Consider the following 15,316-nt stretch of genomic DNA (forward strand, 5'->3'; position numbering starts at 1 on the left):
ATGACTTTTGAGTCTCCAGGTAATAAAAAGAGTTAACGTTAAACGTATAAGTAAGCAGATTGCGCCTCAAAAAGCAGATTTTCTAGTCTAGCAGCGATTTCAAACAAGAAGATTTTCAGGCTCGGTAAACAATTCACAAAAAGTTGAAGAAATTTCATACTCCGTACAGCGATAGTTACTTTTGCTTGAAGTACAATTATCAAAAAGCGTTGGAAGTATCATTATCAAAAGGATACAGTTGCCGGACAGCTAGCAATAAAAACCGATAATAATTACAAGGTCATAAACGTTTCCGTCGTCCGTACAAGCGACGCTCAGTACTTGTATATTCATATAAATGGTATCAAGATACCAGTTCATCATGTAGAAGACATTCACTACAACAAATGATTAAAATTCAAATCCCGAAATCTAACATCGAGCTGTTAAACATCAACGAATGCAAATATTTTCAACACTGACACACTATCGGCGGCAACAATTAAATACTGACATTGACAACGTTTCATAACATGCGGAACGAGCAAATATTACATAGCGCACTCAGTTGTACGGTGGATCACTTCAATCGCCGCCATCCGTTATCCGGATAACAAAGAATAAACATGTGGGGATTGCAGTTCCGTTCAGCTTCTTCAATAGCCACTCACCGTACTCCGTTTTCCTGAAAATGTTATATCAGAGTTCAACAACTTTTATCAACTTTATCCGTTTTCCGTGTTCCGTTAAAAATTGAAGGAAGTGTAAACAACATGAAAATATCAGAAAGGAATTACCAAACACAAGAGAAGAACAATATAGATCCATGGGTAATGATTACTTTATCAGAAAGTCTAGCAACCTTCAAGTTTATTTTATTCTTCAGTTTGTTACATAAACAGATCAAGCATGCGTAACACAAAACGGTCACCGTGCATGCTTCGTTATCCCAAAAATATTAGTCGAAGTTTAACAACCTTCACAGTATTTATCATCCGTTCTTCGGTCTCGGATCAACGTTCTAGTCAAGCAAACTTATCTACTCCGGCAACAAACCTCTGAGCTCCGGTAACATATTCAACGTGATTTTAGAGCTTCAACTACCGGATACCAGTAGTACATGCATACAACCACCGCTTTATCATAAAGAAAAACATCTCAAAATCCAGGTTGGATAAAGTCCGTTCACCGTCGTCTATCTTAAACATAAATAAAGAAATGCAGACATCCAGCACCGTACATCATACTCTGGAATAGGAAAAGTGCATGACAAATTATCGAAGACTCGTCTTGAAACTTGGAATGCGAACAAAGCAAATTACCTGTTGACTCATCACAAGCCAACCAAGCTATAAACATTAAAAACATATACTATACCAAGTCAGGAGCATGGTGAATTTAATACAGTATAACACTCAGCTCAACAAAGCTTGACTAACTTCCAGCTTTAATATGAAGATTCACAATGAAAGAGAAAAATCACATATATACACACACAACATCCATATTTTGGAGGCCAATGATATCGTATCAGGAAATGGGCTGAATTGAAATGAAAAGAAGGATAAATGGCAGATCCAAGACAAAAGCATAAGGATTGAGCTACATAGTACAACATTTTTCCATTTTTTGGTTACACTCCGGTTGCCGCTCTCACTTTTCTCTTTCGGTCATCGCAACCCGCTTTTCGTCATCGAACTACTTATATAGAGACTCCATAATTAAACAAGATTCTGGTCTACAGACTATCAACTACGTAATCTGCCGTGCACCTTACAAGAATGATTTGGATTAAGAACGCTAGTAAGTTGGAGAAAACTTCAAAATAGCATCATGAATATTGATATTCATTTCAGACTTTGGACTCTAGGAAAATTCATCCGGCAAAAAACTCAGCTATAAATTAACATTATTAATATCCTCAAAGGATCCAATTCTCAGACCTTTAGAACCAGAAAGTCAACTGAATTCATGGTACCGTCATCCGTTCACCGTCACGGGCATCCGTTCCACGATACATGTTGACACTTCAAGGAAAAGCTTTGTATGCGTAAATCGTGAAGAGATTTTAACATCATGCGATATGGTAAGTTAGATACAAATATGCAGGTGTGAATGCTTCATACCATGAAGTTACAAAACGACATCTTCATTTTCATGCAATCGGAAGGTTAAAGCAAGAGTATACATATCTATTCAAAAGCGAACGACATGGAGATCAAAATAAAGTGTTCCGTCTTCCTACATCAAAACTCTACTGAATTTCTATCAGTTTTCGAAAAGACCGTACGTATCAGTTTCACTAAAGAATCACGTGAAGGCAGATGGCTAGACATAATGACATGTCATGACATATTTCAAGATGGTACAATCAGAAGAATAAAAAGGCAAGAAAAGATCAATGGTTATACCAAAAGGATATTCGCTCAAAAGAAAAAAGGTAAAATCAGATATTCTTGGAGAAACAACATAATATGGATTCCAAGCTAAGTGTGGAGTACGTTGGAAGTATGTAAGTGGAATTTCAAAGCGCTTGACATCTGTCTATTTATCAGCCACATACAACAAGAATCATCATACAATATTTTAAACACAAGGTACAAATTCAAAAACTTCAAATTATATTTGATACAAGAACATTTTTATGATTCATATTGATATCCTTGGAAAGAAGACACATTATAAGTCCATGACCACATTCGTTGGTCCATGGCCCATCATTATATATTCATGGCCGCTTCTTGCATAAGCCCATATGGCCGCATTTGCGTAAGCCCATCGTATCATATGCAAGATATTTGCTAAAGATTCAAGATTAAGACCATGATGGGAAAGATCATATCGAACAGTAAAGGCAAATGATAATGGATTATATATGCTCTTAATGCCAACTGGAGAAGAACTGAGAAGACTTTGAAAGGCAATAAACTTAAAGAAATTTTATGCGTAGTACTGTATGTTCAGATAGCCCGATCAACTATCTAGAACATGAGATACGGTCGTAAACGTAAAAATTTCTTTAAAAGTAAGAAATAAAACAATTATTCTTACGGCAAAATATTCATATTTTTATCCGGCCGAGGATTTTTTTAATCAGGTGACGCAAAGCTGTGTGTCATCCCTGCCCTCATAAGAGATATCTAGTCTCGGTGGCAGAAGTTCAATCGTAAACAAAAGGTTGAAAGGCATGGTTTAACAACCGTAACATAGCCGGCAAATAGATCGTAGATTTAGAACCTACGAAATGTCGACGATAAGCAAAATTAAAAGAACTAGTTCTTTCGACTTAAAGTCGAGCAAATAAATCTTTGACAACAATTCAAAGTGATAGTTTTAAGCCGCACAATACATTAGCGCAAAACACACAATGAAAAAGAACAAAGGCAAATTTCAGTGTATAGCTGTTCAGAGTTCTCCGGCTAGAACAAAAAATCTCAAAGACATAAATCAGGCCGCCTAACGTTTTGCGTAAGCCCTAAAGGCAGTTTTCTATGCTTAAGCCCTTAAACATAAAACATAAGGAATAAACATATCATGTCAACGTACAGCACAAAGATAGTCACATGATCTTCTTATGAACTTTATGATGTATTCTAGGGGATACACGCATAAAAACACTAGTTTTATACAGAAAAATGGATCAAAGAGTACAAACGACAACAATATTTGGCGGTTTCTATCATTTGCCGTCCAGCATACAGCAGACAGCTTTTATGCTTAAGCCCTTTTACTATGCGCGTGAGTAGCACGCGGCCACGCCAGCAACACCAAAGTAGTTTCCGGATATTTCGCACAACAGAATTAATCAGCGATTGATACGTGTATCCCGAAAAAAGTGGACATTCTACGCCTATAAAAAGACCTCTTGGGTCACCATATTTGACATCTGAACTCCAGTTAGAGAGAAGTACACTTTTTCTCTCTCACACAGTTCTTTCTCACTCTAAAAACACATTAGCTAATTAGCAGCAGAACGCTAAACGGATCAATTACAGATTGATCCAAAGACTGATTGAGGTCACCCCACGGATCTCTCATCCATGTTCCGGGTCTGCAGAGATTATTTCTCGAGGGCAAACATCAGTCGTCATCATATAGTCAGCGCTACGAAGTTATTTTGCTACACGGAAAATCGCCCCAACAGAAGTTAATCAATCATAATGTGATACAAGTTCCCGAATGTACATTTAATCAGATAACAGCATAATTATGATCCCAAGGCAGAAAAAGCACTTGTTTTCTTTTTAAGTTTAATGTGTTTATTTTTTACAAAAATAAACACATCAAACTGGGGGGACTTAATGGTGTATCCTATGGTCTACACGCATAAAATGAAAGTTGTTGAGCTCTGAGTTACGGACGTTTTGGCTTTTGAATCACTTAAATCCGACTTCGTATGACAAAGTTATGCCCAAATTAGTGAAGACACATAAGCAACTGGGTTTTAGAATTAATCAGGCCCAAGAAGTAGCCCATGAAGCTTCCTTACCAGCCCAAGATTTGTCTATAAATAGAGGAGTTCCCCACCTCATTTGGACATCAGAGGAGAGATCAGACGTTCCACTTTCTCTCTCACACACACTTTCTCTCTCTAGATTCCATCTGCCATCCGCCCAGCTCCATGGCACATGACCTCATCCTCTCAGCTCCAAGGCACGTGATCTCATCCTCCCAGCTCCTTGGCACGTGACCCCAGCCGCCCAGCTCCAAGACACGTGACCCCAGCCGCCCAGCTCCATGGCACATGACCTCAGCCGCCCAGCTCCAAGGCCGCCCAGCTCCAAAGCGTACTACACATCTCATGTCGTTGGACACTACACATCATATTTACTCATATATGACTCAGCAATATATTTTATCACTCAGGATACAGGCAGAACGTACGTAAGCCCTATTTTAAGATTGACTTAAGCCACGCCATGGTTCATACCTACTCTCTAGTAGAGAAATACGTACTATATAAAGAACAAGATGGTGAAACCCTAACTGACTTTCTATTGGGCTACTCATTATTGGGCTTTTCATGGAGCTTGGCCTTATTATTATTGTTGGGCTTTTGTCTTAGGCTATTCTCTATCAACAATACTCAAGAATAGGAAGCAAATATTAGCTAAAATCAAGGTTTCAGATACGAATGCATGAATCAAACCTACATGTAAACATTTTCTTAGTTTTACAATCTCATATATAATAACAGTTCAAGTTTAACGCAAAAGAGATGTTACACCCCAAAACCCGACACTGGAAAACAAACAGCATGGCACACTTCTGATACTGCAGATCAAGCCTTGGCTTTTCCTGCCTGAAAAGACTGAATCCTTTGTTGTAGCTTAAATATCTGCGAAAGAAAAGGTGTCGAGTTTGGATACTTATCGTCAAATTGAATACACCAAACACATGAAATAAGATGTTTATGGACAATTATAACATAGCGATATAGGTTTCGTGGACAAATTAATCATCAAGCTAAGAACGAGACAGGTTACTGGTCAGAAAAATGGAACATACAGATTATACGCCAAAGAATTAAAAATTCACCCCATGTGTGTTTTAAGAATCTATATCACTACTTGTATTATAATATAACTAGTGTACTAGTGTACTAGTGTAATGCATGGTACACGATATTTATTAGAAGTAGTGAGTCAATGGCATTCATACATTATCTTTATTCTTTACTGATGATAAGCAATAACGGTAGCTTGCTAATATGAAGAGTTGGGGATTCAAGATATAGTTGTGAAGGGTATAAAAATACCAAAATGATTAATTATTTTGGTATTTGCATAAGTTAGATATGGTAACGTTGAGTAAATTCTAAAAATTTCTAAACGTATAATACGAAATGCACACATTATAAAATACCCAGAAGTCACGGACTCACGGGAGAACTAACATTACTTATTCTGTAACAAATATATGTTCTTTCATTACTTATTTTGTGAAAACCAACTCTATTTACCTTTCCTCTCTACATCATTTTATACATCTGCTTTCTTACTATCTACTACTAGTACTATCAATCTACAGATGTGATCAAATAATACTTTCCACTCAACATTTTCAAATTTCATCATAAAACTAGCCAATTAAGATGAATTTTGTTTAGGTATCTACATGGATCGCCACTTAAAGTTGGAGATATAAAATAAACAGCTGAAAATCAAACCTGGCCTGCTTGGTGTACAATCGGCGTGGTTTTCACACAAACAATGACACGACACAATAAAGATATAAAACACTCAAACAGCCCTAAAAGTAAGAATAAAAAGAAATCCATAAAAACCTACAAAAACAAGATAATGTGTGCATGAATTGGGATTTACAACTTTGCTTCACAACAAAATATACGCATGACTAAGGCACAACATATGCTCGCTTATCCACTCAACCATGCAAACCCCTATGTTCTCAATTACACCCAACTATCGTATAAATAGTTACTGTAATAATTAATAGGTAGGTCGATTCAGGTTGTGTTCCACCCCAAACTGGTCAAATGCGCCGAATCAAAACAAAATTTTGACTAGTTTTATTGCATACAACGCCTAAGCCATTTTAAATTAAAAAAATTTAGTTTATTACTACTACGGTAATAATATGATAAATATATTATATTATATTATTAGATGGAGTACATAAAACAACATTTAAGAAATTCATATAAGTCAGCAGCATGTCACTTAAACATGAACATGGTTCACTATTAGTTTTGTAGACTTCATAGTTTTATCAATGAGACCACATGTATCATATCATAATAGTATATCGTGGGTTAAATTTTAACACAAAAACTACGTATAAAAATTTTACAGCATCAAGAGAGGAAAGATAACTGACCGCTTCTTTCTTGCTATTTTGCTTTTCCTCCATATCCTGAAGAGTTGAATCCAGACGCTTCCTGTTATGCAAATAATATATCGTACCAAGTTAAATTAGTTTAGCCAAAATAACGGCTATAGGTTACAAGTAATGCATACCCTCTTTAATTGATTATTGGTTAGATACATTATTAGCAATAAGTAAATGAACAGAAGTACTTAAGAATGGCGCAATCAATAACCTGTCCACAAAGCTATATAGTCTCTGTGCTTATCATGTGCAATGCACTTGATGATATTTAGTACTATCAAATTGCTTATTTATCAAGACGTTAATTAAAAAGTTTTTCCAAAAACAAGTATACAATAAGCATCAGAATAACAATGTAAAAAAAGCATCTTGTTCCAAAGTAAAAAATGATAATAAAAAGAACAATGTGAAAACGTACAATTCGGCTGAGATGTATTCAATTCTCTTGCGAACATTTGCATTTGCTTCTGCAAGATCCTGTTTTACCAGCACTGGTCCTATTAATTTGTAGACATTTGCATCCTCACTCAACAGATCCAGTTCCTTTAGTTAAACAGTAAGAAACTGTTAATTAACACTAGATACAACTAAATGGTATGAATGAATAATACTTAAAGTGTTTAATAAGGTTTCCTATATATGAAAAATAATTAAACAAGTATCTTAATTTTTATGATGAATAACTAAAAGTATTATTACTTGAAACTATTACTATATCATAATGGAAAAGTAAAGGGTACCTTAAGAACAAGCTCATTTTCACCAAGCTGGATGGTGTACTTCTTCCTCACCTGATGATTCTTTGATATATCTGTAATATAAATCGAAATAAAATTAATACAGTTTATTACTTGTTAAAATATATACAGAAATAAATAAATAAATAAATGAATAAAACGTGCCCTTTTGGATTTTGCTGAGATCATTGGCTTTCACTTCTAATTCTTTCTGTAAATCTCGTGCGGCAGCTGATGATGCAGATGCCATTCGATTTATGACTTTAATTTCAAAGCGGCGACGGTGATGGTTACCGTAAACGGCGACTGTTACGGCAAACGGCAGTGAGATACAAATCGTCCGGAGAGAGACGGAGGGTGGAAAAAGAGAGAATGATTTATAAGTACTAGAGAAGCTATTTCAAGCCCAGATAAGCCCATTTCAAGCCCAGATAAGCTAGTATACTACTCCTACGGTTGCTTTTAGGATGAAACGAGTTGTTTAGCCCTCGCTTCGCGCCGGAGGCTCCGTTTTGAATGCGAGTTAAAAAAAAAGTCTTGATCTATTTTGTAAAAAAGTTTTTTTTTTTTTTTACATCTAACATTGAAGGGTTGTTCCTTTTGTGAAAGTTGCTTCTTTTAGCGTTCGGGTTTTTTTTTTTAAATTTTAAAAAAAGTTAGTTGATTTATTTTGTAAAAAAAATGTTTATCTACATCTTTTGGTAGCATTAAAGGGTTGTTACTTTTATAAAAGTTGCCTCTTTTGTCGTTGAGGAAGAAAAGAAAAGAAAAAAAAGTTAGTTGATTTTTTTGTAAATAAGTACTATTATTTTCGACATCTTTTGGTAATATTGAAGGGTTGTTTCTTTTAACAAAGTTGATTCGTTTATCGTTGGAGACCAAAAAAAAAAAATTACTGTAACACAGTAGTAGCCCCAGTGGGTCCAACTGTTTGAGCGCAGCGTACAAGTCGGTAAAGCGTGGTGAGTGTTATTATTCAGTATTTTTGATTTTAGTAGTGTGGTAAATGATAATTTAGAATTTGGAATATAGGTATAAAGTGGGGGGTTTGATTTGTATTTTAATGGAAGTTAGAGGTTTGTTTTATGAAAAGCGAAAATGTAAATAGTACTATTCGTCAAAATATTGTATGTTAATGTTAATTAATGTTAATGTTAATGTTAATTAAAGTTTTTTTTTATTAATATTCGAACTACGAGTAAATTGACTAATTATTATTATTTTGCTCCTTACAACCATCTATATTTATCAATTTATGTGTCTATGAAATTAAAATAAAGATTGGCAGAAAATGAACGAATTACACACTGTAAGGTCACAAATTGTAAATAACTAGAAAAAATTCGACCGCGCGTTGCTGCAGTTGTATTCAACGCGCGGTCGAATTTGTATATACGTTGTTTGGTACCTAATATATCTAGTAGGTTAGGTTGCTTGTTGGACGCATATGTATATATATGAAATATAGCCCAAAATATTTAGTGTTTTTTTAACAATGTCTGTTTCACGTATAGTTAGTCGCGTTGTGTTCGTAAAATTATTTCGAGTTGAACGGTGGTCTCGAAAAAATTTAACTCGCACCGAGCGAGAATATAGAGTCCGTTATTTAGTGTTTTTTAACGATGTCCGTTTCGCGTATAGTTAGTCACGTTGTGTTCGCGAGATTTTTTTGAGTTGAACGGTGGGCTCCAAGAAATTTAACTCGCACCGAGCGAGAAGATAGGGCCCGTTATAAATTCGGGTGGAGTTAGTTTTTTTTATTTTAATAAAATTATATATTTACGCTTTCTACCCCTGAAAAAGTGTAAACTTGAGGAGTCGTTGTGTAAATTGAGCGGAAGTTGAGGGACCGTTTGTATTGTGAACGCGAACTCAAGGCGACGATGCGTTAAAACTGAAACGACAATAAAACTGGTGGCTTTTAGTGTGTAGGAGTAATATTTTGAAGTTGAAGTTATAAGGGTTGCAAAGTGTAGGGGTGGAATATGTATTTAGTTTTACAGGCAAACGGGTTTACAAAAGAAGTGCTACCCTTTGTATCGCAACGTGTCAGCAAAGCAACGCCACCTGGAGGCGTATTGCGGCATTGGTGGGCCGTGTTTCGACGGCGTTGGCTGCAATCCCAAAGAGAAGGCAACACACGTTGAGGACACGTTGTCAAATGGAATTGGTTGGAAATTTTGACCGTTTGAGATTTGGAGCCGTTGCCATTTTTATAATAATTAAAAAAATTAAATTCACTAAATTATATATATATATATATATATATATATATATATATATATATATATATATATATATATATATATATATATATATATATATATATATATATAAACTATACATTTCACTCATCAAAAAACACACAATATTCAAACACTCCATACTTCATTTATTTTTACAGAAAAAAAATGTCTAACACTACATACAATCAAGATGAAGATCTCAAACACTATTACAGTCCGGTATCAAATCTATTGGTGTTCGAGGGTGCTAATACTTTCGGATTATCAACCCGACCTATTCAAACACCTAGTCCATAACAATTTGCCGACATCACTATAAATTTATTCGGCTTAAATAGTTGAGTTATGAACAACAACAATGAGCCTTTTATCAACAACAAATGTTTCAAACCCAACAACAACAACAAACCCAAATGCAACAATCAAAAGAACAATTAAGGCTGTAAACAAGTCGAGCCGAGCCCGAGCTCGATTAGGCTCGAGCTCGGCTCGTTTAAATTTCATAGAGCTCGAGCTCTCGAGCTCGGCTCGATTCGAGCCTAATAGTTTAAGCTCGAGCTCATCTCGTTTGATATTCCACAAGCTCGAGCTCGATTTGTTAGTTATATATTTTTTCTGTATATTATTTAATTTTTTTATGTTTCAGTTTCATTGTTTTTGTAATTTTTGTCAACATATAATAAGATTTACTATTATTATTTCAACTATTATTGATATATAATTAATTATTGTATATAACTATATATTATATTATTTAAATATTATTTTTTGTGTATATAAATGAAAAGCTCGTTCAGGCTCGCGAGCTTGTCTGAGCTCGAGATATAAAGCTCGAGCTCGGGCTCGTTTACTAAACGAGCTTCAAATTAAGTTCAAGCTCGGACTCGAGCTCGTTTAGGCTCGGCTCGAATCGAGCTTTTAACGAGTCGAGCTCGAGTAGCCGCGAGTAGCTCGGCTCATTTACAGCCCTAAAAACAACAGTCTCATCCACGGGCTACGCATAAACACGCAAAAAAGAATAAAAGTTATACCAGCTTTAATTTATTATATATATCATAATTATATACTTTACTATTATAAGTATCATTATAATTATATATTGTTTATATTATAAGTAATTATTATAATTGTATAATTATAAGTAAGTATATATTATATATATTGTTACTATATAAATATTATTATAATAATTACGTTTATATAACTTTATATTTTGATTAATATATTTATATTTTATATAGGGAAAGCGTTGGATGAAGGAAATTCGACGACCCAAAAAGGGTGGTTGTAGATGGAGCTTTTATGGTAGGCGGTGTAATATCCCGCATTTTTTCGTTAAATTATTTTAACGCCCGTCTTTTTATTTCAATAATATCCTTCGTAACTAGATTCGTATCCTCCGCTAGCGAACATTCTTAATTTTTTTTTTTGTTATTGGATTATAACGTCTCCCGTACTCTCGTGTAATTTAAAATAATTCGTTTGGTTAATTCCTGCACCCGACTACAAACTTGAGGGACTAATCTTGCCACTCAGGCAAACTTGACTAACTAGTAACTCCTCACCACCACATACTTCATTTCATCACCTCCTTCCTCTTTTTCTTTCTTCCCTTTTATGCTCTCAAACACCTAAACCATTGATTCATCATCTAAATTCGGATTTGGAAGCTAACATCAAAACAAATTACATATTTGGAATCCTCTCTTCATCCTCTACAATTTGATACCAATTTCACCTCCTTTGGGTAACTTTCTAAAATCACTAGATTTTGTGTTCTTGATGTTTTTGAATTATAAAAGTGTTAATTAGTGTCTATGGCTCGTGTATAACATGAATATATGTTTTGTTTGTTCGATTTGTTGTTTTGAGTAACTAGTTTGAACACTTGAAAATGGGTTTGCTTAATCTTTGATTTTGGAAGATTAAATGTTGTTAAATTGTTAAAGTTCATGTTTTAATTGTGTTACTAGTATCACTAGCTTCGTTTTGATGCGTAGGTTGATTAAGAAAACTTCAAATACATGATTAGTGATTTTTGTGAATTTTGATTAGGGTTTGATGAACTTGAAATGAAATTTTGATACTTTGAATGCCATGAAATGTTGTTAGTAAGTGTTTAGTTATATTGCATGAGTAATTACCTTCGAACGGCATATCACATGTGTGGTTTGGATTCCCGAATCATGTAATGCATTTCAAGAACTTGAAACTTTGAAAATGGACCTTGAATGACCACTTGGCGAGAAATCGGTTATTGTAAATGATGTTTTCGCTTGATGAAAAGTAGTTAGTTGTGTTTCTTGTCAAAAGAGCTTTCCAACGATATAAGATACGCATTCTAAGTGTTTACGGTTTGTGTTTTGTGTTTGTTTGAGTTTTGATTTGGGACTTAGACAATTGAGACTGGCCAGGTACCAGCACACGTTAAGTGCCGCGGCGCGGCCAGCCTATGTCGCGGCGCGACATTAGGCGTGTCCAGGTTCTGACCCACTTGTCAATTATAAGAAAAATGGGTGGCATGCTATGGACCTCCGATTCACATGTAACTTGTTCTAACATGCTTATATATGAATAACTAGCACAGAAAAATAGTTCGGGACCCGACCCGAACGTGTTGACTTTTGTTGACTTTGACCCGACCAAAGTTTGACTTTTTGTCAAACTTAAACAAATGATTATGCAATCTTTTCTAACTTGTTTCTATACTTGTATCTTGCATGAAACTTGACAAATTGTTTCACATGCTACATAATCGAGTCGTAACGAGCCATAGGACTAATTGAACATCTTTGACTGATCGTGTTTACCGTTATTGATACAACCCTAATTGTTTAGGTCAAGACTAGCGTTTGTACTTTGCACGTTACTTGTTGAAGTACCTTTTTACTCTCGCACTCCAGGTGAGATCATAGTCCCACTTTTACTCTTTTGAACTTACATTTGGGATGAGAAAACATAAACATTTCTTTTTAACTAAGTGAACACAAGTAGAGGAAAACAAACATTCTACATACGAGTTTAGAACAAAATCCTCAATTCGATTATCATTAGTTACTCTTGCAGTGTGTAAGTGTAGGCGTGAACTTATGTTGTATGGCCATATGGGTTTGACAAACCCTCATCTAGGACGGTTCGCTACCGTCTACGGATGAAATATATTTTCAAGAAACAGTGTTGTTCTAGCACTATTAATGAGGTTCAACGGACGGAATGTTAAGCCTTGATAATTGGGTGCTCATGAATATTAACTTTTAGAATGTACTACTATTTCATCAATGTTGCAAATCTTGTGGTTCGACTTACTTTTACTCACTTACTTATTTAAACCTATGATTTCACCAACGTTTTCGTTGACAGATTTCTATGTTTTTCTCAGGTCTTTGAACGATATGTGAAACATGCTTCCGCTCATTATTTTGATACTTGCATTGGATGTCGAGTATATGTGCATACATGGAGCGTCTATTGACTTTATTTAAAACTGTGTCGCCTAGGTTTCATTTGTACTTATAACTTTGTAACGAAACTTTTGGTTGAACAATTCTTGTAAACTTGGGAACAATCTTTATTTAATAAATGAAGGCGACATTTTTTGGTCAAACGTCATTTTAAAGACTTACGACCACGCAATGGGACCTAAGTAGTCGGCACCGTCAATGACGATTTGGTCGGGTCGCTACAAGTGGTATCAGAGCATTGGTTGTAGGGATTTAGAGTTCATTGGTGTCAACCCCGAGTCATAGGGTACATTAGTGAATCTAGACTACAACCGGCATATAGACTTGAAGTAGGAATTACTTGACTAATTGTGCATTTATACTCGAACGTTTCTACTAATATCTATTCTTATTCTACCTTAATCTCACATTGACTAATTTGATTGACACGCCACCTTGACTATATGAAGTAATGTCGAATGCACATATGAATTAGGGTAATATAATTTCCGGGATTATATTACGGTGACTCACATGGACGTTCCGACATTATGACATAAAGAATTTAAGGCGAGTCAAGGAAAAATTCTCTCTCTATCCTTATTCCATGCCACGGTTAGTATTGTTGAGAATACTAATCAACGATGATCTTGTGTCATGAAGGAACAATGGCTCACCAAGGCCAACACAATACTCCTCTCGAAACTCTAGAACAAGCTCTTCAACGAATGATAACCACCGCCGTGGGTGCGGCCGTGGCCGATCACTTTTCCAACAACAACAATCATGGAGCCGATAATTCAAGCGAAAGTTGCTCCTACAAAAACTTCATGAAGTACAATCCTCCCACTTTCGATGGAACCGGGGGACCGGTTGCTCTCACCCGATGGTTTGATCAAACGGAAGCCGTTTTTACCATAAGCGGTTGTCAAGACCAAGATAAGGTCAAGTTTTCCACTCTCACTTTCACCGGCGTTGCTCTCTCATGGTGGAATAAGTATGTACAATCGGTGGGTATCGATGAAGCCCACACACTCTCTTGGACCGAATTAAGAGAAAGAATGATCACCGAATACTTCCCGTGCGACGAAACTCGAAGGCTCGAACAGGGGCTAAGAAATTTAAAAACGGTCGGGAATGACCTCGAAGCTTATAATCAACGGTTTTTCGAACTAGCCTTAAGTTGCCTGAACCTCATGACTCCTGAATCCCTAAGAGTTGAACTTTACATGGAAGGCCTCCCAAAGAGCATTCACCACGAGGTAGTATCATCCAAACCCGCTAACCTGCAAGAGGCTTTTACAATGGCCCACCAGATTATGGAAATGGTGGGTGAAATTAAAGTGCCGGCACTTACGGCCGAGAAACAATCGGCCGGCAACAAAAGAAAATGGGAAGCCTCTCAATCAAACAACTACAACCACAACAACTTCGTCAAGAAACCTTTCGCCTCTGGCGGCAAGAAAGGGTATGCCGGAAACCTGCCCTACTGTAACAAATGTCGCAAACATCATTTGGGTGAATGTGGCAAACCATTTTGCATCAGGTGTCAAAGAAGTGGCCATGTGGCCCATATTTGTAAAAGTACCGTTACCGTCGCTCAAAAGATGCCCAATGCTCCAAGGGCGGTTGTTTGTTTCGAATGTGGCCAACCGGGTCATTATAGGAATGCGTGCCCAAAGAAGAAAGCCAACCCCAACGCACGCCGTTGAACTTTCAACATCGACACCTAGGATGCCCGAGACGACGATGGACTAGTCACGGGTACGTTTCTTCACAACAACCCGCAGATTTCATACTTATTCGATTCGGTTACCGTTAGACGTTTTATAACCAAGGCTATGACTCGTACTCTTTGCACTCCACCTTTTTCCTTTAAATACTACTTAGGCAATTTAAGTGACCAACGGGAAATATTGTGTACCTATAAATTTTATCGGAGGATATACGTTAAACTTATTGGGTGGATAATTTGAATTGTGACTTAACACCTATAGAACTAAGGAGCTCAAAACCTATTCGTTAAGTAGAAATGTTTCCCTACAATTATGTATAGATCATT

General features: G+C 36.1%; 1 protein-coding gene across 1 annotated transcript; it reads right to left on the reverse strand.

Moving 5' to 3' along the window:
* Positions 1-5,074: 5,074 nt before the first annotated feature.
* LOC139844679 (prefoldin subunit 6) lies at positions 5,075-7,923 on the reverse strand. Its single transcript, XM_071834904.1, has 5 exons — positions 7,734-7,923; positions 7,572-7,642; positions 7,250-7,374; positions 6,820-6,880; positions 5,075-5,317 (listed from the first exon to the last, which is right to left on the reverse strand). The coding sequence occupies exons 1-5, from the start codon at positions 7,816-7,818 to the stop codon at positions 5,261-5,263; spliced, it is 399 nt and encodes a 132-aa protein (XP_071691005.1). The 5' UTR covers positions 7,819-7,923; the 3' UTR covers positions 5,075-5,260.
* Positions 7,924-15,316: the final 7,393 nt, after the last annotated feature.

Source organism: Rutidosis leptorrhynchoides, chromosome 4 (genome assembly GCF_046630445.1).
Source record: "Rutidosis leptorrhynchoides isolate AG116_Rl617_1_P2 chromosome 4, CSIRO_AGI_Rlap_v1, whole genome shotgun sequence".
Classification (NCBI taxonomy): Eukaryota; Viridiplantae; Streptophyta; class Magnoliopsida; order Asterales; family Asteraceae; genus Rutidosis; species Rutidosis leptorrhynchoides.